General features: G+C 37.9%; 1 protein-coding gene across 10 annotated transcripts in view; it reads left to right on the top strand.

The window, feature by feature from the left end:
• Positions 1–26,812, top strand: part of PITPNM3 (PITPNM family member 3) — a 91,200-nt gene that overhangs the window by 43,007 nt on the left and 21,381 nt on the right. For 8 of the 10 annotated variants that reach the window (XR_013941181.1, XM_080562958.1, XM_080562956.1 and 5 more), the window contains 6 exons: positions 2,747–2,982; positions 9,333–9,522; positions 12,429–12,548; positions 17,939–18,120; positions 20,555–20,724; positions 23,928–24,098. Coding sequence is in view for 9 of the 10 variants with exons in the window: in XM_080562958.1 (XP_080419084.1) it covers positions 2,747–2,982; positions 9,333–9,522; positions 12,429–12,548; positions 17,939–18,120; positions 20,555–20,724; positions 23,928–24,098 (1,069 nt within the window). In the remaining variant the exon portion in view is untranslated. The remainder of the gene's footprint in view (positions 1–2,746; positions 2,983–9,332; positions 9,523–12,428; positions 12,549–17,938; positions 18,121–20,554; positions 20,725–23,927; positions 24,099–26,812) is intronic. The other 2 variants (XM_080562957.1, XM_080562955.1) reach the window with 1 other exon arrangement.

The following is a 26,812-nucleotide window of genomic DNA, read 5'->3' as shown; positions in this document are numbered from 1 at the left end:
TTTTTTATTTTTCGGTAAGTGCACATGCAATAACCGAAAATCAGAATGAGGTTTTCACATACTACATAATTCACTTAGGTGGAAATATGACCCATTTCTCTCAAAAGTTGTCTACTTAGTGCTTCAGGTCAAATACAGGTTTTGAGAAGCAGATTTGGCAGCGGTCAGGAAATTGACAGTAACAAAATTACTTCTTTAGAAGAAGCAAAGAATCTAAAGAAGTTGTGCTCCTTCCAGTTGACTGATTAAGGTCCTCTATCCCAACACAGGACAGGAAACAGAAATGTCTACATTTCCGTATTTCAAGAATCCCAGGCCAAATGTCCCCTGAAAATGCTGACAGTCTTTGACATCAGGTGTCCTTTCAGTTCAGCCTTTGAGCTCCTTGTCTTAGTCATGACTGAACTGCTGATTACAGGCAAATTTATTTTATTCCTTTTGACTCCTTCTGTGAAAGCTACCTGTTAAATACAACTGTGCTGAAAGACTTTTTTGACAGTTACTTGAGCAATATTGACCTGCTTGAATTTTTACCTCTGTTTTGAAGCTTTCAGTTACACCAACCTGTCAACAGTGCCACTTGTTTACAAGCTGGCATTGGCTGTGGAAAGAGCTACTTTAAGCTTTTAAGGGGAATTAAACTCCTCTTCTGAATAAATGGATTGGGAATATATGGAGAGGGAAATTGTAAATTAGAGCCAGAAAAAGTGGAACCTCAAAAACTCTCTTTTTACTTACCAGCATATCCAATACTGAAAGATACATGCAGATCAGCAAAATGCCTGCAGAGGACGAACATGGGACTTAAAATGAGTAATTCTACTGGAGACTAAAAATCATGGGCTGAACAGAGATAATGGCTTTGTGGAACAATTTAGAATTCTCTCTTTTTCAACCATTTGTCTGTCACCATTCTACAGGTGCTGAATTACATATTTTTTTCTCATTCGTGCCAACATCTTTTCCACCCCTGCACCTCTACTGCTAAGCTACAGGCTGAAATTTATCTGTGTGCATTTATTTACTTGTCAGTTTTTCTGGTTAATGCTTTGTTTGTTTGATTAATTTTGTGTGTGGTTTTTGTTAAACTCTGAGCAGTTCTTCTCATTTTATATTTACTGTTGAAGATTGTGGTTTTGGTAGCAGAGCTGAAGGAGGTGCCTAGAACATTGCCTATTTGCAAGTTGCCATAGTTAATTTAATAAAAGATATGACCTCATCCTGCAAAGTTTTTCCTCTCTTGCAAGAGGTATGCTAATATTGGCTGGTTTCTTCACAAAAACATAATACTGTGATGGGAGTTGCAGTCCTGAGACCTGAGAGTATAACTGTCTGAGTTGGTCTGTGTTCAGAAGCCCATTTTTAAAAGGTGCTGTGTAAGCGCACAAATCAAGCCAGTCTTTGCCTTAAACATCTTGCAGTTTAGATAGACTGATAAAGAAAAAAAAAAAGAGAAATCATCTGAATATAGCACATGAGGGTACAACCTATCTATTAGATCATGATCATTTTGTAAGACTGGGGTCATAGTAGAGACTAAGCTTATATAAATTAATTTAAAAGATGTTACTGAAAATAAGTGGAGCTTATTTCACAATATAATATTTGATTATTTTATTTGAACTTCTTTCTCAGTAGATCACCCAAGGTAGCAGTTAACAATCCTCAAGCAAGTACAAGAAAGAAAATAGCTGTCAAGATTTAAAACCAGAAAAGTTCCTAATCTTTTCATGTATTAGGTCTTTCTTTGAATGAATATGACTCTCAAGGTTTAAAGAAGAAAAAAGATGTGTAACTGTGAAACATGCGAAATGTTTTTCCAGTCTCAAGTAGATAGATAATGTTTTTTTTCTACAGAGCACATGACCTCACCTTCCATGGAAGATTATTGTCTGTGTTTTGCATGACAATTCACATACTCACTGTCAGCAACAGTACATTTTTTACTCTCTCAGTAAATGTCTTGTATGTTAACCCGCCCCCTTTTTTTTTTCATTTTAATAAGTTGCCAGTCCCAGAAGGCTTCCAGTCTCAAAAGTCTTATCAGTTGCTTCTGCTAGATGCTTTCATGGGCAGAAATGAAAACATTGGCAAATGTGTTCATTTGTTTTTCTTTAAAGAACCTGTGATGATTAGAGTTAAAATGTTTCCAGTAAATGCAGCAGCCCATTTCACATTAGATATTTTCTTAGGCTGCCTGTGAATGTTGGACATCTCCAGTCTGGACATATTTCCAATAGCTTTTGATGTGCACAAAGCGATAGTCTTTGTTGGTCTACACCTGACCTGTAAGGGTTTTCTGGCAGAGCATAGTGTTCTCTACCTGGTTCAGACATACTTAAATTAAATGTGTTGTGTCCCATCCCATCCTCCCCACCCCCACCCAGCAGATAATACAAAGATCACAGTGGGGTGGGAAAAGGAATCAATTCTAATTGCTTCTGAACATTAACATTTAGACATTAGAAAGAAGTTTGTTGCTCAGAGGGTGGTGAGGCACTGGAACAGGCTGTCCAGGGAAGCTGTGGATGCCCCATCCCTGGAGGTGTTCAGTGCCAGGTTGGATGGGTCTTTGAGCATCCTGGTCTAGTGGAAGGTGTCCCTACCCATGGCAGGGGGGTTGGAATTAGATGATCTTTAAGGTCCTTTCCAAGCCAAACTATTCTGTGATTCTGTGATTAACACCAAATATACTGACACTGTCCATAAAAAGGCTTCCTCCTTTCTTATTTCTTTTTTCTCACAGGAAGGAGTTAAACACGAGAAATGCAAAACTCATGTGCTAATTCTGATCCTACATGGGGGGAACATCTTAGACACTGGAGGAGAGGACCAAAGCAGCAAGCTGGCAGACATCAACACCTTCAGTTCTGTGTTTGAAAAAGTCACCCAAGCCCATTTCCCTTCTGCTTTGGGACACATCTTAATCAGACTTGTTCCCTGCCCTGCAATCTGTTCAGCAGCCTTCTCTCTTGTTTCCAAGTAAGCTTATTTCATTTTCAAATGTTAGGCTTTGCAGTTTGGTTTTGAAAGGCTTTCTATGACCTGTACTTTTCATAATGAAATGCCATGAATCCTTTTTAAACTTTTGCTCACTGAATGACTTAGTATGATCTTTCATACTTCTCTACATGGATGTGTTAGTTTAAAAACAAACAAACAAAAACAAACAGAAAAAAAAACAAACTCGTGGACTACAGGCTATCATCCGCATGCATCCAGAAGAAAAGTAAATAAATCCAGAACAACTAGGTAGAAGAAGAAAACTATGATAATTGTTAACTTTTCCTTCATCCATCCTTTAAAATCTGATTAAAAAATGAGTAGTCAGCATTTATCTTTTTTTAAAATGTGAAGCATAGCTAGAACTGCCAGCAAATATACCAGCTGACACTTCTGTATCTGATTTGTCTGTTCAATATTTGACCATTGCAGAGACAGGATGTTATAGAAGACCCTTCTGATAGTTTTAATGTTTTTAGATTTATAAACAAAAATGGCATATTGGTAACATTGGTTTAGGAATTAAGTGGAGATTGTGAAGTCTTGCTGAGAAACTTAGACTAATTTAACAAAATTATGCTTTGCACTGGAGACTGAGAACAGGAAGAACTATCTAGAATATTAGCGATTTAACACCTCTTGGTGAGAGAATTTACATATGAACATGATTTTTACCCTTTAACAAGAGAAAAAAAAAGTAGTATCTGTTTATTCCCAATAGCAGCTACTACTCTTTGAAATCCTGTAGTGTTTTGCAGTGGGGTATTAATTTATTGCCATTAACCTATAAGAATGCAGCATAAAGCAGTCTTGAATGAGCTACAGAGGACGCATCTCTAAGAAACAGTGCCTTTGGCTAATGAAGGCTTCAGTTCAAAATGCCACTAGGATTTGGTTGCATGCATAGTAAGGGGGATCTGTCCTGTTTTTGGCTGGGGTAGACTATATTTTCTTCATACTCGCTGGTATGGTGCTGTGCTTTGGATTCAGAATGAGAATAATGCTGTTAACACACTGATGTTTCAGTTGTTGCTGAGCAGTGCTTGCACAGCCAAGGACTTCTCAGCTTCTCCTGCTGCCCTGCCAGCGAGGAGGCTGGGGGTACACAAGGGGTGGGGAGGGGACACAGTCAGGACAGCTGACCCCAGCTGGCCAAAGGGATGTCCCACACCATGTGGCCTCACGCTGAACAGGAAAACTGGGGGGGTTGGCTGGGGTGGTGGCCATTTCTTGGAAACGGGAATTGGTTGGTGGGTGGTAAGCAGTTGCACTGTGCATCACTTGTTTTGTGTATTCTTTTATCATCATCATAATTTTTTTTGGGGGGGGGGGGGGGTTCCTTCATTTTCCATCCTATTAAACTGTCCTCTCAACCCATGAGTTTTACCTTTTTTCTGATTCTCTCCACCATCCCACTTGGGGAGGGCGGTGAGCGAACAGCTTTGTGGTACTTAGCTGTCTGACAGGTTAAACCACAGCACTTCCTAAACAATAAATCAGTTTTAAGACAGTGATATTTTCTGGGCTATCCTGTAGGCTTTGAGCAATTCACATACCTCTACTCTGAGCATGCTTTTTCAAGTAGGCCAGCTGAGGATGCTTATAACATACATTAATAATTATATGTTTTGAAGTTCCTGTGTGCATGCTTGTGCAAAAGATATTGGTGCGGTGAAAAACTATTAATTTTAACAATTGTTATATGTATGGCTGTAAAAATTTCAGATATGCACTCTTTTTGACAATGCTGTGAGGCTTCAAAAATGACATATAGCAGCTCCTTTTCTCTGTTGTTATTTATCCCAATGGTCCAAGTGAAGTGAACTTAAAATAACAAATGGAATTTTTCAGTGGATACATCCACTTTGGTGCCTGTTCTTCCTCAGTTACTTTTTCAGTCCTGAAATTCGCTCAATAAATGACAGGACCTTTTCAGGTAACACCTCTTGCCTTAGTGATATTTTCCTTGAGATAAATATTTTAAACAGAAGTGTACTAATCTTTTCAGCACGACAGAGAAAGGAGGAAAAAACGTACTCCTAGGCCTTATTCAACTCTTCTACAAGTGTAAATCAACAGTAACTACTGAACTCTATACTGATGGCAGAGGAGACTCAGACTTGGCTGATTTCTTCTTTTCTAAACAGAGGGAAACTTCTGTTGGTTTTGTCCAGGGTTTCCCCTAAGTGACAGTCACTTTTATAGCCTTTCTTGCAGTATAGCACCTAAAGTTACATTTGAACTTGTAGAGCAGAAAACGCTGCAGAAGAGGAGAGGACATGAGTTTTCTACAAACACATTTTGGACCTTAAGAAATGGGAACAGTGATGCTTGCTGTCCAGATGATGGTTGGAAAGGAGGGGTTAGAGTATAGGTTGAAGTTCTGAAATACCAGCTGGACTCAAAGCTAAGACAGCATATAGGAAGAAAAGGGGGCAATGTGTAGACCAGACTGCTGGAAGGTGTGCCTGACTGTTCACATCAAGGGGGAATACACCAGAACAACTGGGAAAGCAGTATGTGTGTCCCAGTTGCTGCGCTGTAAGGAAAGAGAACTAATAGTAGAAGAGGAGTTGCAACATCAAGAGGTGTTTGAAGGATCCATCTGCAAATGAGCCATTTATTAACACAGGGATCAGTAGTGTCTCTTAGGTATCCCCATAAGGCAGTGCCTGCAGGGCTCAACTAACTGGAAGAAGAGCTGGTATAGTGGAAGTGCTGGTGACAACCCAAATGAACAGAGCTCCCCCCTTCTTTCTCTTTGTTTTTTTGATTCCTTCTTGTTGCAGCCCTCGATACTCAGTCAAACTGAAAATAGCCAAGCTAGATTTTTGAGTGTCCAGCTGAATCATTCCCAGCACTGAAATACAATTAGTACTGCCAAGGTATGTTCTTGCCTTAAACCACTTGTAATGCATCCATTTACTGCTGACAAAAGGAGAGATGATTATTGGCTCTCACAATTCTGCTTCATGCCAGCAGCTTTCACAGTTAGAACTGAAGGAAGCAGTTGTGGAACATAAATTTGTGGTTAACATCCCACTTAGCAAACTGTGGGTGAGGAGGTGTGTTTTTAATTACTGAAATATTCATCGGGTGTGAGCCAGATTAAGCAGCAGCGCAAGATTTCGTGTTTGGTTTGAATGTATCCTGAATTCTGTGAATGTGCAAGCATAGTGCATGCCAAGGTAGAGCAACCCTCTGTTTGCCTTGGCACAGGTTTTGAATTACAGTGTGTCTATGTGCTGAGTATCCGGGTTCAGACTAATCCCACTGGGACCTTTCATCTGAACACACACAGGCAGTTCTCCTCCCTGTCTTGCAAATAGGGGGTTAAAGGAAAGGGATCTTTCAGGGAAAATTCACTCCAACCGGTAATGTTTTAGATTGTTTAATCTGGTCTGCTTCCATCTGCTCCCATCACTTTCAGTTTCCTGTATCTCTTGTAAATCAGAAAGACACTGCTTATGCAACCTATGTGAATCTATATTGTATGAGTGATGTCCTGTGACACATTTCCACCTTTGCTGCTAAGGACAGATAAGGTTTAAAACTAAGTTCCATTCTTGTTCCAACTAGATGGCTTGTGAGCCATCTCTTCCCTTTTCAGGGAAACAGACGTCACTGAGTAGATCAAAAGTTAGGCTTTTAATAGATTGATTTGATGAGCATACATTGATTCCCATCTCAGACTGAACCTTCTAAATTACAGTGTTAGCCAAACTGGGTAACAATTGCAATTTCTTTATTTATTTATTTTAAGAAAAAAGCTTACATTGTAGGAGGCGAAGGGGCAAAAGTCAGTCTTAACAGGCATGGGTCACTGTAAGTTGTGTCTAGTTGTTGACTACAATGGCTTCTGTTTACTTCTTGGTTTGAATAAAACCTTATGTACCTGACTAAGCATGACTGACTATGTACATCTCAATAGTTTTGAGTAGGCATTTTAGGTCTCATAGACATTTAAATGGAAGTACAGAGTTAAGCACGTGCTTGAGCATTTTTGTGGACTGTCTTATTCTTCTGTTATTAGTCTTCTATGATTAGAGATGAGTCATAAACTGGAAGGCCCATCTCTTTCTTTGCATAGCAAAGCATAAAGAAAGAGCATTGTCAGAATCTGATTACACAATAAAATAATGTAAAGGACAGGGAAGGTCTTTTAGGGAAAGAGACATTGCCTCTGAACTGTTTACACTCTTTGGTCCAACATGCCTTAAACCTAGTGAGTGTCTTGAAATCTGGCAAAATCTATTTCCAGAGCAGTACCAGGTTTTTGCTAAAGGGCATTATGTAAGACAGGGATGGTCTTAAGAGGAATTAATGCAAATGCTCAGCCTGGAAAAATCCAAATGTAAATAAGTGACTTCATTGTACAGCAACAAATGTGTACAAGACAAGGTAATTTTCTAGGTGTTAAAATTTCATCTCTTTTAATAATCTATCAAATTGCACAAGATGCATTTTTCAATTAAGAATTAATGGTGCCTAATTCTGGAGTTGGTGTCAACTCCCTGACTGAAATTCCATTTTTAATGCTTGTGGATGACGTTGCTACTGTATTTAAGAATTTAGCTAGTTTTAACCCTGTGAGCTAAGGCAATGAGATAATGTCTATGAAATCTAGGCACAGAGGAGCTAGACACTTGCTGAAGGTAAGAAGTCTGTGGCAGAATTAGGTCTTGAAATACGTTTGTTGTTACTACACCAAGGAATCACTTTCCTTTACCTCCTTGCAGACCAAACGTCGTGTTTAAACAAGAACCAGACAGGAAAGTTAATGACCGCAGTGGAGCACTATGTTGTTTTTGTCTCATATATATAGAAGTAGTATTTTATTGAGATTTTCTTCCATTTCTTAAATTCTTAAAGAACTGTGCCAAGAAATATGGTTATGCACCTAAATTACTGACAGTACTTTGCTCACAACTGCAAAATGTTATCTAGTTCCCACTGTTTGTGTTTAGCAGTACTGCAAGAAGTGGGAGAGAAAAGCCTTACCTGATTGAGGTGAAACATACTTTGCCTCTTGGTTGGCTGTGTAGTGTTTTATCCTTTCATTATTCACAAGTGGGGCAAGGTCAAGGTTTGATAGTTATCCAAACAAGTGTTCCCCCATAGGTGATTTTCCCCTCTGCTTTCTCCTTTCACCTCTGCCGTGGCCAGAGGCTGACCTAAGGAAATTATGAGGGACCTGTGTTTCATCTTTACCTGTATTTAGCCACATGCTTTCTACATTCAGGAAAAGTTTCTTCCTTGTTCCTCCTTTCTGTTGCTCCTGCTCTGCTTGAAAATTACCAAATCACTGGAGTGCTTCAGCAATAGTCAAGTATGGAAATGTTCTGTGAAGCTGAGGATATGAATACAGACTGACCTTCATACTTGAGCATTGCAAGTCATCTTTTCTTCTTCTGTTACCCTGGTGATAGCCCTGAGGATGCAGGTTTTAGCAGAGACACAGACTTTAATTCCAGTTCAGGGAGCTCAATTTTCAATATTGTGATAGCCCACAAAGTTCCTAAAGATAATGACTGCAAAATAATGTTGAAGTATATTGAATTTGCTTGCCTGTGGCTTTGGATGAACTTTGGATGAGCTGAATTGTTGAAAATGCTTCTGACTGGACAGTCAGCTTACTGGAAGAGAATCTGGCACACAGTAACGTGCCTTGCACCTTTGACTTCACTCATCAATAAAAATCAGTTGAGACATGACTGACAGGTTTAATGAAAAACTTGCAGGGTACACATCCAAACTAAAATAAAACTGGCATTCTGACAAATTTAAGCTTGCATTTTCTATCAAGTTTCCACCTTTTTGCAAAATGTTACTCTGCAAACAATTACATAACATTTCAGAACATAGGCAACTTTGTTCCAGCTGTTTGAATGGGTGGAACATTGGAAAAAAAGTTTTTATACACTTTTGAACAATGTGCCTGTCACACACGTTCTGTGAAACAATACTTCATTGTGATTATTTGACCCCATTTTTTAATGTAGTGAGTTAGTGTATGGGGGGGAAGCTGAAAGGCAATAATAATCTCTTCACTCATCTAAATTATGTCTACTTTTACATGTAAAAATAAGGCAGAAAAATTGCACCATGTGTGCTTAATTACAGGAATGCCTTCTAGCATTGTCTCAGTTTTGTAAAGCAGTAACTCCGTGATTGTTAAGCTGTTGAGTGTTGTGAGAAAATGATCCTTCCTGTACTTTCATTGTCAACTGCAATAGCAAAGCCCATTTCTGTTAATAAGTAACTGTTCATTAACTAATGCTGTGTGATGCCTTTTGCATTTTTCCTGATGATAGCATGTTCTTCTTTAGCCTAAATCCCTACAGCTATGATGAAAGCTGTCTCAGCAGCAGTGAAGACCACATCCCACTGGCTGCCTTGCCCTTGCTGGCTGTTTCGTCCCCTCAGTACCAGGATGCAGTTGCCATGGTGATCACTAGAGCAAACCAAGTTTACAATGAATTTCTCAAATCTACAGATGGGGTTGGTTTTAATGGACAGGTAGGACTATTCTTCTCTTACATCAAAGTAAAATTCCTTTAAAGTAAGACTGTTTCTTGTTAAACCACTTCTGATCTGTGTTGATGGTTTTGAGTTAATCAGTGTGGGAACAATACTGTAAATGTGATGTATATGAACATTAGCTTGGAATAGTGCCCAGCATGAGAAAGACCCTTCTGGAATCCTATGCAGTATTTTACCTGGCCTTACTCAGTTGGTAGAAGATATTATACCTTCTCCCACAACCATTTTGACACCTAATCTCTTGTTAATTATTGCTGTGAGCTCTGGTAATGTTTAGGAGCCTTAGTTGTGCAGTAAGAGTGTATTATGCTAAGCGGTGAGCAAGCCTGCCAGCTCAAGACAAGTGCTAATCTATGTTACCAAGTTCATCATCACACACTTGCTATAGCTGTTGGAAGAGCTGGGACATCAGCACATCTCTGACTAAGAGCAAAAGGAAATTTAACAGTTACTATTTCTTTTTTGCCTCCATCACAGTAGTAGTAAAGCAGTTGACAGTAAAGAAACCCAGAAGATAAATATCCAGTTGCTGACAGTGTTGCAGATTTCCTGTGTAACTCTGGGATGGTCATTTATTTTTTTCGGTCTGACCCACTCCCCAGTGAAGTCACCTGCAGACTTCTTCCAGCTGACATATGTCACAGTTATTGTTCCTACTTCTCCATCTCTAGACTAGAAAAAAGAGTACTTTCCTGCTTCACGTAGAATAAAAATGGTACTGCTACCCTGTGTAAATTACTGATATTTTTTTTTGTGATGGGGCCCTATACATAGCTGCAAACATTCACTTCCTTGAAGTACAATGACTTCCAGACTGCAGAACAAAGGAAAAAAAAATCAGAATATAGCATAATCTTTGAAGGAAAGCATGTGTCTTATACACAAACGGATTGTTTTCCATAGCAATAATGAGATTATGCTATGGCATACCAGTATTTTTAGACTAAAATTTGGTTTGAAGCCAGTTTTACTGTCCACAGTAAGCTATTCTTGCTTGAAACATGGAAACAGCCTATCTTCAGTGATAGAGATTCAGTGATATCTTCACATTATAAAATGTGAGATTATGAAAAGAGGAATTATACAAGTTACAGAAATAATTGTGAAAAGAATTATCAGTAGAATTTTTTTTCTTTGACAAAGAAACAAAGAAATCTCCTTGTTTTTTGTTGCAAACTCTGAATTAGTATCATACGTGCGAAAGTCATGACCCCTGTATGCTCCACAGAGTTTTTACCATCAACAAATACCAGTATTGTTAGAATGGAAAAGTGACTTCTCCGTGCTGTCTGCAGTTCTTTGCTTTGTTCCTTAGATAGAAATCTCAGTTTAACCTCTGAATAAATCATGTATTTCTAAAATAGATGCCATATAACCCAACTCCACCCTGTGTGTCTCTTTTCTCTCATATTTTGGTCTCTTTTGTCCATTTATATTGAAAGTTCATCAGATCAAAGACTGCCCATTGGGCTTTATGCAGCATCTGGAAGACGTTATCTCCATTACCTTAATGCCAATAGTAGTGAGGATTAGAAATGGAATGTAAATTCATGGAGATATCATTAATGTCCAACAAAACATGTTGGTTTTTACCAGTCTCCATGTGATTTTCAGTTCTTTGTTGACTTCATTGAATGTTAATAGGAATCTGAATATCAGATATTAAATCAGCATTTTGGTTAATTGTATATGACTTTAGAATTAGAGTTATCTTAGGATAGATGTTACCTTCATGTATTTTGATATATATTTTTTTTTTTAACTCTGAGAAATGTGTTTTTAACTTTTAACTCTCAATTAAGAGAGCCTGGTATGTGGAGATGCACTGAGAGGGGCTTGAGTTTTTTTTTCCTACCTGCATCTTGAAGTACTCTCTTTTCCTAATACAGTTCACTTTGAAGGTATCATGCACAACATTCTGGTATCCCAATCGTGTAGTTTGGTGTTGTAGCCAAGACGATTTAAGGCTACAAGCAAGTTGAGGTCTGTAAGGAGAAGTAATATCTTCTGTTAAACTGGTTGGAGTTGGGAACAACAGACCAGGTGTTTTCTTCAGTTTGAGAAATATACAGAATAGGTTCCTGGAACTGGTGGAAGAGAGCAATTTGTTAACAAGGAGAGAGGTATTAGAGCAGTTACACCTCACGAGAAAGAGGCAGAGGGACAGGGTGAAAGAATTGTCTCCTATGGGATGGGGGCTGTTAAGCACAATCAGCTTGTGAGGTAGATTCTAGTGTTCCTTAAAATTTCTTCAACTACTGAATTCCCAATTTTAATATCTCATTTATTTTAATTCCCAGGCCCATATTTTGAAGGTAGTTTGTATGTTGATATTATATGTGAAGCTCAAGACTCACAAGACTCACAAGAGTGAGTCTCTCATTTTAATACCTCATTTAAAAGTTCTGTTCCCTTGTCCTGACAGGGACAATACCAATACAGGGACAATACCAATCCGTTTTTAATTGGTTGAAATCTCCTACCCTATCTGACTACAGGAACTGTTAGGTAGCTTAAAATCTGTAAGATGGTTCTCCAGTGATCTGGACTTTTTAAGCTGGAATCAGGCTTTAAGTAGGTGAAGGAATTCTGGCCCATTTGGAAGAACTCCTTCCTGGTCAGAACGGTCTCTGGGACAGATATTCTTGGCATAGGGCATATGTCTGTAGATCAGTTCCTCAGATAAGAGGAAGTGAAAGATGAAAGATGAGAGGAAGTGAAAGAAGGTGACTACACGTTTTCAGCTGCAATAGGAACTACACTGTAAAAAAACAAGAACAAGGGTGTAAATTAAGACAGGAACTCCTATGCAGTGCAGTGATGGTTTTTGTTTCTTGTAAAACACTTGCTACATCCCACAAAGTATATTTTTATTTCCTCAGGTGTGTCTTGTTGGTGACTGCATTGGAGGAATTTTGGGTTTTGATGCCATCTGCTATAATGCTAATAGAGCTGATGAGAGTCGGAACAGTAGCAGGAGAGGAAGCATCAGCAGCATCCAGGTGAAGAGAAAAAAATCTACTCAGCTGAAATCCTATAGATTCATTCCCTGGAGGGGCAATTGGAAATTCAGGTCCATATAAACCAGAAAAAATTCAAGGATTTGGTAAATTGCAATGATAGCACAGGATTTTGCTCATATCAAAAAATTGCCACCTGAAAATAAAGTCTGCAGGTTCAATTTTATGATGCATAAAAATCACTAGTGAAGGCTTTATTGGTAGATCTTTAATGTTGGGCTACAGAGTGTCTTTTATTGCATACCTAATCCCTTACTGTAGATGTAAATGTGTCATCTCAGTAATCACAGGCTGCTGTTTTTGCCAAAATCTTCTTTTTTTTTAGTTGAATCCCAGACACTATGGAATCAATTATGCTAGTGCCTAGGGGTAGTCTAACATTATAATATGCTCATGAATAAGTTCTACTGACTGGTGAAAGACTGCCTCCTTTTTGATGAGGAATTAAGTCACCTGAGGATGTGTGAATGGACCACTGAGCATAACTGAGTCTCTAGATGAGTGCTGTATTTGGAGTGAAGGGATGATTAATTCTGTGGTCCAGGAAAGATTTTGTTGTAGGAGAAGAGCATTTTTTTAAATAATACTGGCATATAGGAAGTATTACTGTGTTTTCCACTTCAGAAAGAAAACTGGAGTTCAACTAATCTTATGTACTTCAGACTCAAGTGGATATGCAGAGGTGATGCAGAGTTTTGGAGTTGACACTGGATGAGGTGCCTGTGCTCCACTCTTCGGTGGTTTTGTGACACTGGCTAAATTGTTTCCTCTTGTGACTCTTCAGTTACCTCTCTCCTCAAAAATGGGATCAGTTATACCAGCCTTCTCAGTTCATTCAGAGAGCTGTGTGTTACGGAGTAGCATGTGAACATGGTAGCACTCTCCAGCAAAGACACATCCTCTAAACATTTCCAGGAGGAAAGTTATTCTCTGACCTGACTCTGGAGTCTCAGCAGGAAACCTTTGACAGTGCCAGCAGTGAGGATAGTGTGTTGCAAGCAACCTAAATGGAGAAATTGACCTCCTGGATCCCAGTCCTACAGTGAGACTGATTGTAGAAAAGCTGCTAATCAATCTGAGACCAAGGATCAGACTTTAGGAAGACAGGTTCTTTTGACTTCACTGCTCTTGCTTATAGTTTCAATTTTCCTTCTTCCTTCTCTTCCATGATATCACAGAGCTTCACTTCCCAAGTCTCTCCCCAGCTTTTCCCTCTTCTCCTCCCATTTTCATCTCTAATACTCTGTAAGTTCAGAAGAACTAATAATTCTTTTCATTCCTTATCTTGTCTTCCTGCCCATTGTTCCCAGCTTGCTCCTGTGAAACACATTCAGGATGCCTCTTTTACTTTTTTTTTTTTCCTTCCTTGGTATCGCCGGTAGAAATGGATCTCATTGGAAAGCTTTGAAGCACAGAAATATGAGGGAAATATTTTACCAATTTCAGAGGCATTTGTGAAATGAAACTAACTGGAAATAAGGATGAGACTGAGGTACTCTAAACCAGTTAATTGTATGCTCTGGTTATGAACCCTGAAAATAGAGTAAATAAAGTACCTTCAAACTCTGGTTATTTTAAAGTGGTTTATAATAATAGCTATGATTGGTGATGCAGTGACCATTACATTCTCTGAATAATTCACAGTTTCAGGCTCTATAAACTATTTTTGGGGAGAGAAAGAGGGACTGATAATTTGTCACAGCAGTGTAAATAAGGAATTAGAGTGGTACATTCAGTACTATCACAGGTGAATATTTATTGTTTTGTGTTGCAGTCTGTTTTCTGTTTTTTAGTTTTCAATATACACTACATATCAAGTGAGGCTTATATGTAATTAGTAGTGATTTCTACAGCATAGGCAGAAATGTAAGTGATTACTGAGATGATGACGATTGTTACCTGTACATGCCTGTAAGGGGCAGTATTTAAAAATGTATCTTCATGTTCAATAAAAGAACCAGCAGTAGAGCAAATGTCACTCTGCTCAGACCAAACTAGTAACTCTTGCCCTATAAAAATTACATTTTTAAAAGTTAAAATGTTTAGCAAAGAAAGCCAGTGTTATCATCATCATCACCATCATCATAACACTCCTAGAGATTTTTAGGTATAGAAGGATGAAATGAACTTCATCAGACACTGGAGGTGGAAATCCAAAGTCTTACAATAGCAAACTCTGCACTTGGTTGGGAGCACTGTATCTGTTTCTGTCTTGCTGCAACAGCTAGAGTACTCATCATTTTGAAGCAGACAACCCTTAATTAGGACAAACAGAGAAAGGTGATGATTTGGACCACATGGATAAATAATACATAAAAACCACCTGTGGGTGACTGATTCAGATCCTAATTATTGATGCCACTTTACTGCAGATAGGATTTTAATTGTGGCATTTGGGGGCATTGAGAGATCTCGTGTCAAAGGAATAACAGGCTTTTAATTGTTTGAAATGCAGCGTATGGTCTTTACATCAATCATATCAGACTTCTACTGTATTACCTGCTGTATTTTTAAGTGGTTTAATATGTTTTCCAGAAATGTTTGACACTCTTTGATCTGGCTGATACGAATGCTGAATTGGCAAAGTTTATTTCATGGTATGCAAGAAAGACTGTCATGAAGGTGATCCTAAATGCTAAAACCCATGACATCGAAATTTAGCCCCTTGCAAAATATGACCTGAGGTTATCTTGTGATGCAAGAGAAGAACACACTCTCTGCAAAGAGAATCTGTTAGTGAAGCTTAGAGGACAAAAGTGAATTGTTGCTGCCTTTCAGGGTTGAAGACATTAGCTTCCATTAGTGAGCAGTCTTATCAGCTAGTTCTGTGGTGTCACAAGCTAGTTATTGAATACTGTGAAGAAATAAGAGTGACTAAAACAAGTGTTTGGTTTTACGTTACTATCAACGCTATGCCTTTTCAACAACCAGCACTCTCCCTGAATCCACCAGTAAATCAACAGTCCTACACCAAAATGTTTTATCACGTTGAGATTTTTTCATCTGCTTTTTTGCTCTGGCAACATCAAGTATTCCTATTTTTTTAGTCTATTGACAGCAATGACTTTTTAAAAAGTAATGGGAGCTGAGATGCTGGTGTATCTGCCACATGGTTTTAACAAACAGAGCATTAAAATGTCACCAGGGTTTTGATGAAGCTCTGAGACTTGGCAGTACTTACATGGTTTTCAGAAGTCACTAATGGTATGATATTTAAGTCCTTTGCCCATTAAAAACAGTGGATTTATCAGAGGACTTCATGGGCTTTTTGTTCAATCTCTAAAAATTCCCTTTCAGCTCTGTGTATGTGGGTTCACCTCCACGTAGTGTATTTGAATATTCTTAGCATTCTAATAAATTTATTAATAGTAAAAACATCTGCCAAATTGATATTTTGGTCAAAGGTTGCATGCAGAATATTTGTAACATGCAAGTTTTAAAGTTAAAACCATAAAAATACATATATTTTCATGGCACTTTTGGTTAGGAACAAGCTAGAGATCAGAAGTCATCATGGAGGCTATGAGGTAAATAAAAACCTTTTGACTACTGAATCAGTTTGAAGTAATCATGACACATGAACAGATTAAGACATGGCGTTCACATATGTTCCTGAGAATTCTATAAAAACAGTCCTGAGAATCTATAAAAAAAGTTCCTATGTAAACTTTATCAGGAAAGTTTGGACATAGAAATTTTGGCTTTAGAAGGACCCTGGTGTTCTGCAGAATAGATAGAGATGGTAAAAAAAAGCATTGATGTTGTAAGAGAGCTTCAGTGTAGGATTGTAAATTGCAGGACATGTTAAGCTATATAGAGTCAGTTTCAGAGTTTTAAAACAAACAAAAAACAACAAAACAGAAATGAAACCAAAAACAAGGAGGACCTGTAGTTGGTTCTGGCTTGAACTCAAAGGAAGCACATGTTTTTCATAGGCTGCTGGTTTTGGTTTTCTGTCACTTTAGCGTACAAAGCAGCAGGGGCAGTTATCTCCCAACACATTGCAGGAGCCCTCCCCTGCTACATGGCCCTGTGGAACAGTTCTCTGCCTTTTAGTAATAGTAGCAACTAAAAAGCCAGAAGTGAGGCTTAGTTTTAACAACGTAGATGCAGTTATTGCGCAAAGCAAGGTCATAAATCTTATACAGCTTTCATATGAAAGTTGGCATGGTATGAATTTTGCTACATGTTACCTACCATGAAATCCAGAAAAAATCCTACATGCATATATATATATATGTACATATATATATATATATATATGCATGTAATATATGGAATATGGAATATAATCCTACATGCATGATATATATAGACAGGAATATGTGCATATGTAGGATATATAGACAGGAATAATTGTCTATGAACGTGCTGGTCCTAAACTTATCTTATGCAAGTTATTAGGATGCAAATGTTAGTTGCATGGTATTATTCATGCAGGTTGGAAATTAGGTTGGAAATTGGGAAAAATTCAGATAGGAAATTAGGAGAAATTTCTTCCCAGAAAGAGTGGTTAGACACTGGAACAGGTTGCCCAGGGAAGTGGAGTCACCATCCTTGGGGGTGTTTAAGGCAAGGTTGGATGTGTTGGTAGGGGAACGGTTGGACTTGATAACCTTGGAGGTCTGTTCCAACCTTAATGATTCTTTTATTCTACGATTCTATCCCTTGAATTCTAGTACTACATTATAGAGTTAGTAGGATATGGATGAAAACTGTTAATCACACAATTAGAAGAGATAACTCTTCTCCTAATGTGTCTTGCTGATGTTCATATGCTTGAACTATTTTTTAATTAAAAAAAAATCAGAGAGGATGTTGATGTAAGCTGCAGAAGTGCTGGAGGAAATGAACAATAAATACATCTATTTCCTATTTAAAGGGGTACCTTAAAGATATGGTACCACTGGTCTCCTCTTGCATCCCACAGAAGTTCACATTCTTTAAAAATCAGGTCCTGCATCCATGGAACATAATGAGCAAGACTATTAATGTTCTAATGGCATTTTGTGCACTCAGGTAAGACCCCTTCTGATTACTTTATAATATTTATAGTTTTTTAAGAATGATGAAGTCAACAAGGGATGAAGCCTTTGTGTTACTCTTCCCACCACCGCCCCTATGCCTCCCCACTTCCCCCCACCCAAAAAAAAAAATCCTGATTCTCCTTCCACCTTTTAGGCTATACATCTTACAGGGTAATTTAGTCTTCATCTCTTTCCATATCTTCTCCAGCAACAGGAAAGTCTAACCCCTTCCACCCTTTCTTGGATAAAATGAGGTCAAATGTATAAATGCAGCCTTTATATATAAGCTCTGTTGTATTTTGGTCCCTTTCTAAATCTTCTTTTTGCTCTGTTCATTCTCTGTAGGATAATCCCCTTTTAACAGAGGACTCCAGTCTGGGTGGCAGCAAACGCCTGAGCAAAAGCAATATTGACATCTCGGAAATCATGGAGGATGAGGACCCAAGGCAGCCGTTGCCTAGGAAACAGAGTGACTCATCCACCTATGGCTGTGATACTATAACCCAACATCATGCTTTCCTGTCTAGGTAACTAGTGTGTGATGACTGAGTAAAAGAAACAGGCTTGCCACTAAATGCAGCCTGTCCCTGCCAGTGGAACAGAATCATTTTTATTGGTTGTGGTGTATTTCTGGAGGTTCGCTTCAAGTCCCTGCAAATGCTTTTCAAAGAAAACCATGAATATAGAGTGTCTAACATTAATTTACTCACATGTGGAGAGTTTTTGTTTAACTTTTATTCATCTGTGAGAGATTTGAATATGCAAAAGTGAATGTAGGTAGATTCATTTCTTCAGTGGGGCCCACACACATCAGGATGGATGAATGCTTTATAATTCTGAATTACTGTTACATTTTTCTTGGACTTCATTTACAGGCTTTTCATTATTCTCTGAAGAGTGATATAATTGCTTTTGGTGTTCTAATTGGTCTACAAGCTATACAGAGCATATTTGAAACAAAACAACAGCTAAAACTGTAAATGTCAGGCCTAAATGGGGAGGAGGCTGGGGGCAAGATTTAATCTCATTAGCTTTCTTGCGTCCTAGGAAACCTTTTAAATACAAATATGATGGGAAAATCAGCATTCCTTTTGTTTGCCTTGTTGTTTCTGCCTGTTCTTAGCTTTTGCTTGCTTTTTACTTCTGAATTCTTTGTGCTTTTTATTCCTCTATCCATCTCATTTCCTTTATTTCATCGGGAGTGATGGAAACGGAGAAGTCTTAATGTGTGTTCAAGTTCTGCTACAGTTTAAGTATAGTGCAGGCTTACTGCTGTGTTGTACTTCAGTCTGGCCGTTTTGTTAGTAGCAGCTTACGGTAATTTTATTGCCTCAAACTTATTGGGGTTTTGTTTTGGATATCAGCATGTTGCGTCTTCCCTCTGAGGCAAAATGGTTGGTTTTGCTTTTCCACAACTGAAAACTTGTGAAGATTTTTTTTTGGTCAGTTACTTTAGATTCCTCTATAGGAGTACTGTGCTATCGATAAAGTATGGTGCTGGATTGTATAAAGAACTTCATACTTGGGGGATAATAGAATAATTAAAAAGACAAAGATAACTGTCTTTTTACAGGTCTTCTCTTTTAATTTTCTGGATATCTGTGTTTTAAACTAAAAGCTTTCCACGGAGCTGTACTTAAGCGAGAAGTTGGAACATGTTATCTTCCATTCACATTTTGGACACCTCAAACTTTAGTCTGTTGCAGTTATTTGAGAAGAGTTGCATATACCTAGACTAAAGGAGGCAGAAAATATTCCTTGATAAGGTGGGGGAGGGAAGTGTCAAACCAAACCAAACCATATCATCCTTTACCCCACCCTGTACATGGAGATTCCTAGCCTTCGGTTTCCAGCCTGTGAGACTTGCATAAGATCACTAGACCTTTTTTATCACGCTTATATACTGCTATTTGGAAGTAGTGTGTCAGTGTGAGTAATGAGGTTACAAAGATCCCTCTTTCACAGAGAAATTGATTTTTGAGTTACTTTTTTAATTACTTTTTGGGAGTTTTGATTAATAACATCAGGTTATAATTTGAGAATGTCATTAGGTTCTCAGATTGAAAGAATTGTCTTGGTGTTATGGTCTGATTCAGGACAAGTCTTCAGGATTTCTGGATTCTGAGCCATGATTGGCCATTAGTGTAAAGTGTAGTGTGCAGATAACTCATGAGGGCTTCAGTTACAGCTCTGGTGATAGCACGGTCAGCATCTCTAAGTCAGGTTTTGCATGCTCTGGCGACGTACTGCTCTGTCTCATGATGCTTCATGGGCAAGAGGGGTGTATATGTATATATGCTACTGTTCTGCATCTGAATGTAGTAATTTAATCTCTCACAAAGCTAAATGAGGGGTGAGTATTATTTTCTTTGTCCATGAGGGATAGGCGATCTGTATTTACCATATGCATGTATGGCACAGAAAATAAATGAAAGTGTTTAAATCGCTTAAAAGATGAAAATGTATCTATAAGCATCACTAATTTTAACCTGTAATAACTAGTTAATAACTAGTTGAAAAGTAGTAAACTTTTGTTTCATAGCTCACAGAACACGTAAAAGCAATGCTTTTTTATGTACTCGTACAACTGTAACTTTTTAATACCATTGTCCTTACACAAGTTGAGTAGGTTCAAATTTGTAGCAAAAGTTGCAGAATAAGCTTACATACATCTATACAGCTAAAAGAGAGGGGAGATAGACTTCAATTTTAAGAGTCCTTGCATAACTTACTGATAAGTATTTTAACTGTAGAAAACTTGTATGTTGAAGGTAGTAAACTTAATTAATGGCCACACTGGAAATCATAAATGGCTGCTATACTGTAATTAATCTTTTTACAGTGTAAGGCGTATTGCTTGGATCTTGATGCAGGTGCTAGAGCTTTCTAAGCAGCCTGTTTTTGGAATGGATTTCTTCTCTGGATTGATTATTGTTGAATCAGTGCGTTTTCTTTGCTCAGCATCCACTCAAGTGTGCTGAAAGATGATGCAGACTTTCTTCCTGTGAATTCCAGTCTCTCAGAAGTAAACCTGGGCCGATTTGAATTTGAGGTGTCAGATTTCTTCATCTTTGGATCGCCACTTGGTTTGGTGCTGGCCATGAGGAGTACTGTTCTGCCAGGCCTGGATGGTAAGCTCTTTCTGGGGTTAGAACACAGGCTGTTTAATGACCTCTGTAAACAAAGAGACACATTTAAAAGGAGGTAAACAAAAGAGTCTAGTTAAAGACTGGGGAATGAAGAAAGTTTCTTTCTTCTTCTAAAAGATGTGAATGTTAGTGTAGCTTGGTACTGAGGCATGAGGTGGTGAGGTGTGTTCTGGTGATGTCACTGCTCACCCATTTGCAGTAGTGTGTCTTTTGCTCTGCTGTTGATTGTAAATTCCATAACATACAACATGAAGCTTATACCTCACCAAGGAGAAGTCCTTGAAAATGACACCAAAAATAGCATCTGTGCTTAGTCATTTCATCTTGTTCACTTCTTGCTTCATGTGTAAATTTCAATCCCATTAGTGCTGGTTGTGAGCCATTTTTAACTCTGGTAAGAGCACGGTGATCAAAGATATACAGGATTTTTTTTTTTAATATATCTGGATTTTTTTCACATATTTTAAAGGGCTTTACTTTTCAAAATTCAGTGTGTCTCTTTCTTCTGTGCATCATGTGAGGTTTGGATAGCAAGGCATCTTCATGGGAAATGGTATGTTCAGTTATTAGATGAGGGAGAAAAATCCATTGCAGTAATATAAAGAGACAACAATTCAGGACTCCCAGGTTTTTTTTCTTTGTAAAAGTTCAATTTAAACACTTTTGAGTAATGTCATTTGGATATCTTTCAAATGTTGCATTTAATTGCTGGAATAAATTGGAAAGGAATATGAACTGAACTTTATTTTACTTGCAATAGGTAAAACAAAAAAGTCTATAGGAGGCTTCAGACATCTCTTAGGAATTTTTTATCAAGTTCTGTGGCTTCAGAGGAGAATATTATTTAACTCTCATTTTGCATTTCTTCTGATTGTTTGATGGACAGATCATCCTTTCTAGAAAAATCAGCATACAACAGATAGTCTGAGCAGGTTTTGGTTGTCCTGCAGCTGGAAACTTGGTAGTTGCCAGTGATAACAATCTAAAATGTTTTACAAAGAGTGCTTTGGTAAAATGGTGTTCATGGGCATGCATCATCGCATCTACTTTAGGCAGTTAACTCAGATACCATGTGAGGAGCAGTCTAGTCTTCATCTGTCATCAGTGGATTGCATTTAGTTACCCTCTGAATAGCTGTGCCATTTTTCCTTCATAATAGGTTTAGCAAGACTTGAAAAGGTGCCTGCCTGTGCAAATGTGGGCTGAGTATGCATTTGGTTGCTGAGGTTTAATGTATTTTGCATATCTGACAATAACGTATTTCAACAGCTTACATGGGCTGAGTGTTATTTGACACTACCAGCAGGATAATTTGGAGAAGCACGTAGAAGTTTCCCCTTAAACATTAATTCAAAAGGAATGTCTTCCTTTCTTTTCTCTCCCATGTCACAAATTCCTTGTGGTCTCACATTGTGTCCTAGCTGTTCATGAGGTATGACACCCCATTCTAGTTCTGTTCTGAGCAACTGGAATTTTCTCTTTTTCCAATAGTCCTGTTTCTGTCCCTGTTTGAAAAAGATATATGAACATGTGCCTCATCTTTAGAATTAATGTTTTTCTGAACTTGAACCTCAGTGCTGAAGTATCATAGTATCACAGAATGTCTTAGGTTGGATGGGACCTTAAAATGATCTACTTCCAACCCTTCCTGCCATGGGCAGGGATGCCACCCACTAGATCAGGTTGGACAAGGCCCCATTCAGTCTGGCCTTGAACACCTCCAGGGATGGGGCATCCAAGGCTTCTCTGGGCACCCTGTTCCAGTGCCTCACTACCCTTACAGTGAAGAATTTCCTCCTAATGTCTAAACTAAATCTATCCTCTTTTAGTTTAAGACCATTCCCCCTTGTCTTATCTACCCGAGTAAAGAGTCCCTCTCCATCCTTTTAAGTATCTTTGAAAGGTTTTTACTATGAACAATAGAAGGGTAATTTTCTTACCAATTTAAATAAAAACATTCTGTCCCTCTGCTATAGCTTTTACAGAACAGAGATTGCTGCAAAGTACTACTATGATCTGCTTATGGCAACACTGCTTTGACAACTCAGAAGTAGTCTTAGAAGTTCAGAACTTGGTACATCAATATAGTCTACATCAAGATTTTTCCCTGTATGCCATTAATAACAGCAAGCAACAGAATAAATATTTTTAGAGTCCTTCCAGCAACACGGGAAGGACTTGAGAAAATCTGTAAGAATGCAGTGTTCTCTGATATAGGTAGTTCATTGTGATTCTGTGACTGCAGCAGAGAAAGTTGAACAGTGTCAAGTTTTCTCAGTGCAGTTTTGCTGATGTACAAATACCTTTACTGCTGCTCTTGAAAATTAGAAAGAACCTAAGTAGGGTGCTCTGATTTTATTTTTTTTATATCTATGATGGGTGCTCTGATAAGGGATGTCATTTAAGATAGATTCCGTCAGATCTAATATTCAATAACACTGTCCATAATGAATTCATCTACCCAGACTGGCAAGATTCAGAGTGATTAAAGTGTGGTATAGCTCAATGAGAAGGGACTACAATGACTGTTGTACAGATTTTATCCATCTTGTGTGATCACTCATCTAAGTTATGCTGCAGTGCCCTGTAATCAATCAAAAGAATGCCCTGTTAGCTGAGTAACAAATACCCATTTCCCGTTGCAGCCCCAAAAACCCTCAGAATTTTCATATCTTCAGCAAGAATGTTAAACATTGCTTTGAGTATGACCAGCCTCATTTCTATGCATTAGCTTTCATAAGGTGACTTCAGAAACTGCGATAATGTTACCTGTCTTCTCTGGATCTCATTTAGATTTCAGTCCTCTATGTGTAACGGGCCTGTTAAACCATTTTGCTGGTAAATATTTGAAGTGCTGAGAGCGTCATAGTTGTAATGCTCAGTAACAAATTTACAAGACTTTTGAACTTCTTTGTACTTCCTTGCTTCTGTCTTGTTTCTCTGGCTCATCTTCATGTCTGCTACATGCCTACATCTGAGATTGTGATGTCTCTGTAAAATTCTTTTGCAACAAAATGTTCTTTACGGAGGAAATTGTAACTGATTTACATAAATTTCCCATGGCTAAATATGTGCTAGTCTGGAGTTGCAGAAGACCATATTAATCATATTTATATATATAGACTCCTTGAAAATTGTAAAGGTGCAATACTGAACTCTCTTTCTCTGTTTGATTCTCATCCAAGTATGCCAGGTCCGCCCAGCCTGCAGCCAAGTTTACAGTTTCTTTCACTCTGCTGATCCCTCTGCCTGCAGACTTGAACCATTGTTGGAGAAAAGATTTCATCTCCTGCCTCCATTCAGTGTCCCACGGTACCAGAGATACCCACTGGGGGATGGAAGATCTCACCAGTTAGGTACAGTACTTATTTTCCATAGCTCTCTTTATCTGTTCTTCTCTTGAGCTTTCTCTCCTTACACAGCTCAAGAGGATATGAAATACAAATGTGCTTCCATGCTAAAAACTAGTCATCTGGGACAGAAGGGTACAGGTATATTTAGCAAGTATCGAACCAAAGATCACTGAGAAAAACTGGTTCTTGCATGTGAGCTTTTGGGATACTAGCTCTGTTAAATAGTGTTTGAAAAGTGAACCATTGCTTTAGTTGAAGAGTCACTTGCATGCTTCCATGTCTTTGACTGAGTTGATTGATACCATCATTTTAGACTATTTATTTTTACAGTTAGTTGAACTTTGCCTACATATACCAGTTGTTTTAGATGTTGTTTCTCTTGGTCATTTGTAGTAGTTTTATCGCAGATATCTATTAAGACAAATTATAGCACTAGGAAAATTGTCTTTTGATCTGCTCTTTTGTTGTTAGACTACTAAATAGTAATCATATTCAGCAATGGATGTTTGAATCCAGGAAAAAAAGAAACAGATTGATTGGGGAGGAAATAGAAAGACATGGATTTAAAAAAAAAAAAAAGGAATTGTGCTGTTGTGTTGTAACAATTATGTTTTGACTTTTCATATAAAAAATGAGATAGTTGTACAAATGTGCAGTATCCTGACATGCCATATTATGCAAAAAAGGAATTTATCAGTGTATGTGTACATGCATACACATTAGATTTATTCTTTTTGCTACACATTCAGACATGAATTCAGGCCTCAGCAGAATATTTCAAAAGGCTTTTCAGGATTTGGAGTTTCATGTTAAAGGCTAATACAGTAAAATGGCAGTGTTTTCTTTTTGTTAGAACTGGGTGAATATAGATCATTGGGAGCCTCTTCTGTGCAGTGTGATACACACGCATCCCTTCCTTTTCTCTGCCAAAAGTAGTGTGTATATTGGATGCAAATCAGTCTAAATCTGATTAAACCAATTTTTGAAAAACTACAGATCTTGAATTGTATCATTTCACATTCATAACAACCTCCTATCTAGGAAAAGCTCAGCAGTACTAAGTTCTCAGATAAAAATTTGAAATAGGGCACTTTTATGCAATAGTTGTTCTTCGTCATAGCATATAGTTCTTTCTGTTGCAGATGTCTTTAAGGAATAACGATAATTAGTACTCAGATTTAGTATTAGTCTGTAGTTTCAATAGTAGTTAAAACTGTGACTGGTGACGTTAAAAAACATAGATATAACAGACTGCATTAGAACAATACAAATAATTTTATGATAAAACATGATATTAAAGTACTTGGAATTTTTTTAACTAGGAAATGAGATGGAATAGTCTTCTTAAATTAATTCAAAGACCAGTGTTCATATGAGTAGGTAAGCATTAAACAGCATGAGAAGAGCAAGACTCATGGTTACACATGAGCTGCTGAGTTGTGTGCATCTGTTGTGGGAATCCTACAAATGTTGATGACAAGGGCAATATAAAATACTGGTACTGACATTTGGTTTGGAAAACAAATGTTCTGGTTCTACAAATGGGATTTATTTTCATTTTTACAACATGAGAGTCTATATTCTCAGTGTTTACTAGAAATCAAGGTTTGATTGGATGGTAGAGAGTCTAGGAGTGGCAGGTTTTTAACAGGATGTATTATCAGATTGTCACCCACTTTCAGCATGAAACATAACAGCACAGGTTCAATAAAGGATTCGGAACAAATTCCAATGTCCAGAAGAGAGATTAAGACTTTATTCTGAGAGGGTAAATGAATGTTCAAGTATGAATTTACCTGTAGCTGCTTCCTTACTGTTAGCAGTTGATTTTGTTTTGCTGTCTAGTACAGAATACTGACGAATACCTTAAGAAAAGCCTTCATATAGTCTCACCCACACCAATTGTCTTAACACCATTAGCTAACTTAACGCTATTGCCAAGCCACTGAAAATCCTGAAGATCTGTCTTTTCCTCAGGAATTGACTAAGGAATAGCCAAGCTGTTGGAGTGTCCAATCTATGGAATGTGTTCTCTCATCACCCGAGTGTCTGAATTTTCCTACTGCTTAGTTAGGCACAAAATTCTGTTTCTGAAACGTATCTCAGGCTATCTGAATACTTCCCTTAGGCTGCTTTTCAATTTGAAAATGTTGTGTTGCTGTATTTTACGAGCTTTGTTGTATTGAAGTAAACTCTTCAGATACTAAGATTCTTGAAGCAGAGACTTTATAAGTGATTTGAGAACAAAGGGTGTTCTTCTTTGGTTCATCTAAGGCAATGTGTCAGAAGATTCTCCTACAAAGCACATAAATCTGGAAACACTGTCTGTTGGACGTATTATAAAAATTCCTAAGGTCTAATGATCAGCAGGTGTTCCATGGTATGGTTTTGTATTAACTCTGCATATTTAACTATTGCTGTGCTTTACATCTAAGCTATGTTACTTCAATGAATATGAAATCCTCTCATTTAAATGCACATGCTTTGAGATCCTCTTGGAATTAAAGAATCTTAATTCACAAAGGATTAATTCTAGTGACTGCACAGATTTTTTTTTTTCCCTTTTCTCTGATACCTGGGCTTGTGAAAGCATTTCTCCAAATGAGAGCTTTTATGGTATTAACTTGAAATGGTAGTTTTCTAGTGAAATACAATGAAACCTAATTGCACCAAACTGTATTATTATACACTGCCCAAAACAGCCTTTTCTGGTAACC

The sequence above is a fragment of the Anser brachyrhynchus genome, assembly GCF_964034855.1.
Source record: "Anser brachyrhynchus genome assembly, chromosome: 20".
In the NCBI taxonomy this organism is placed as follows: Eukaryota; Metazoa; Chordata; class Aves; order Anseriformes; family Anatidae; genus Anser; species Anser brachyrhynchus.
Note: the sequence above shows the minus strand (reverse complement) of the source record. Positions and strands in the feature narration are given on the sequence as shown.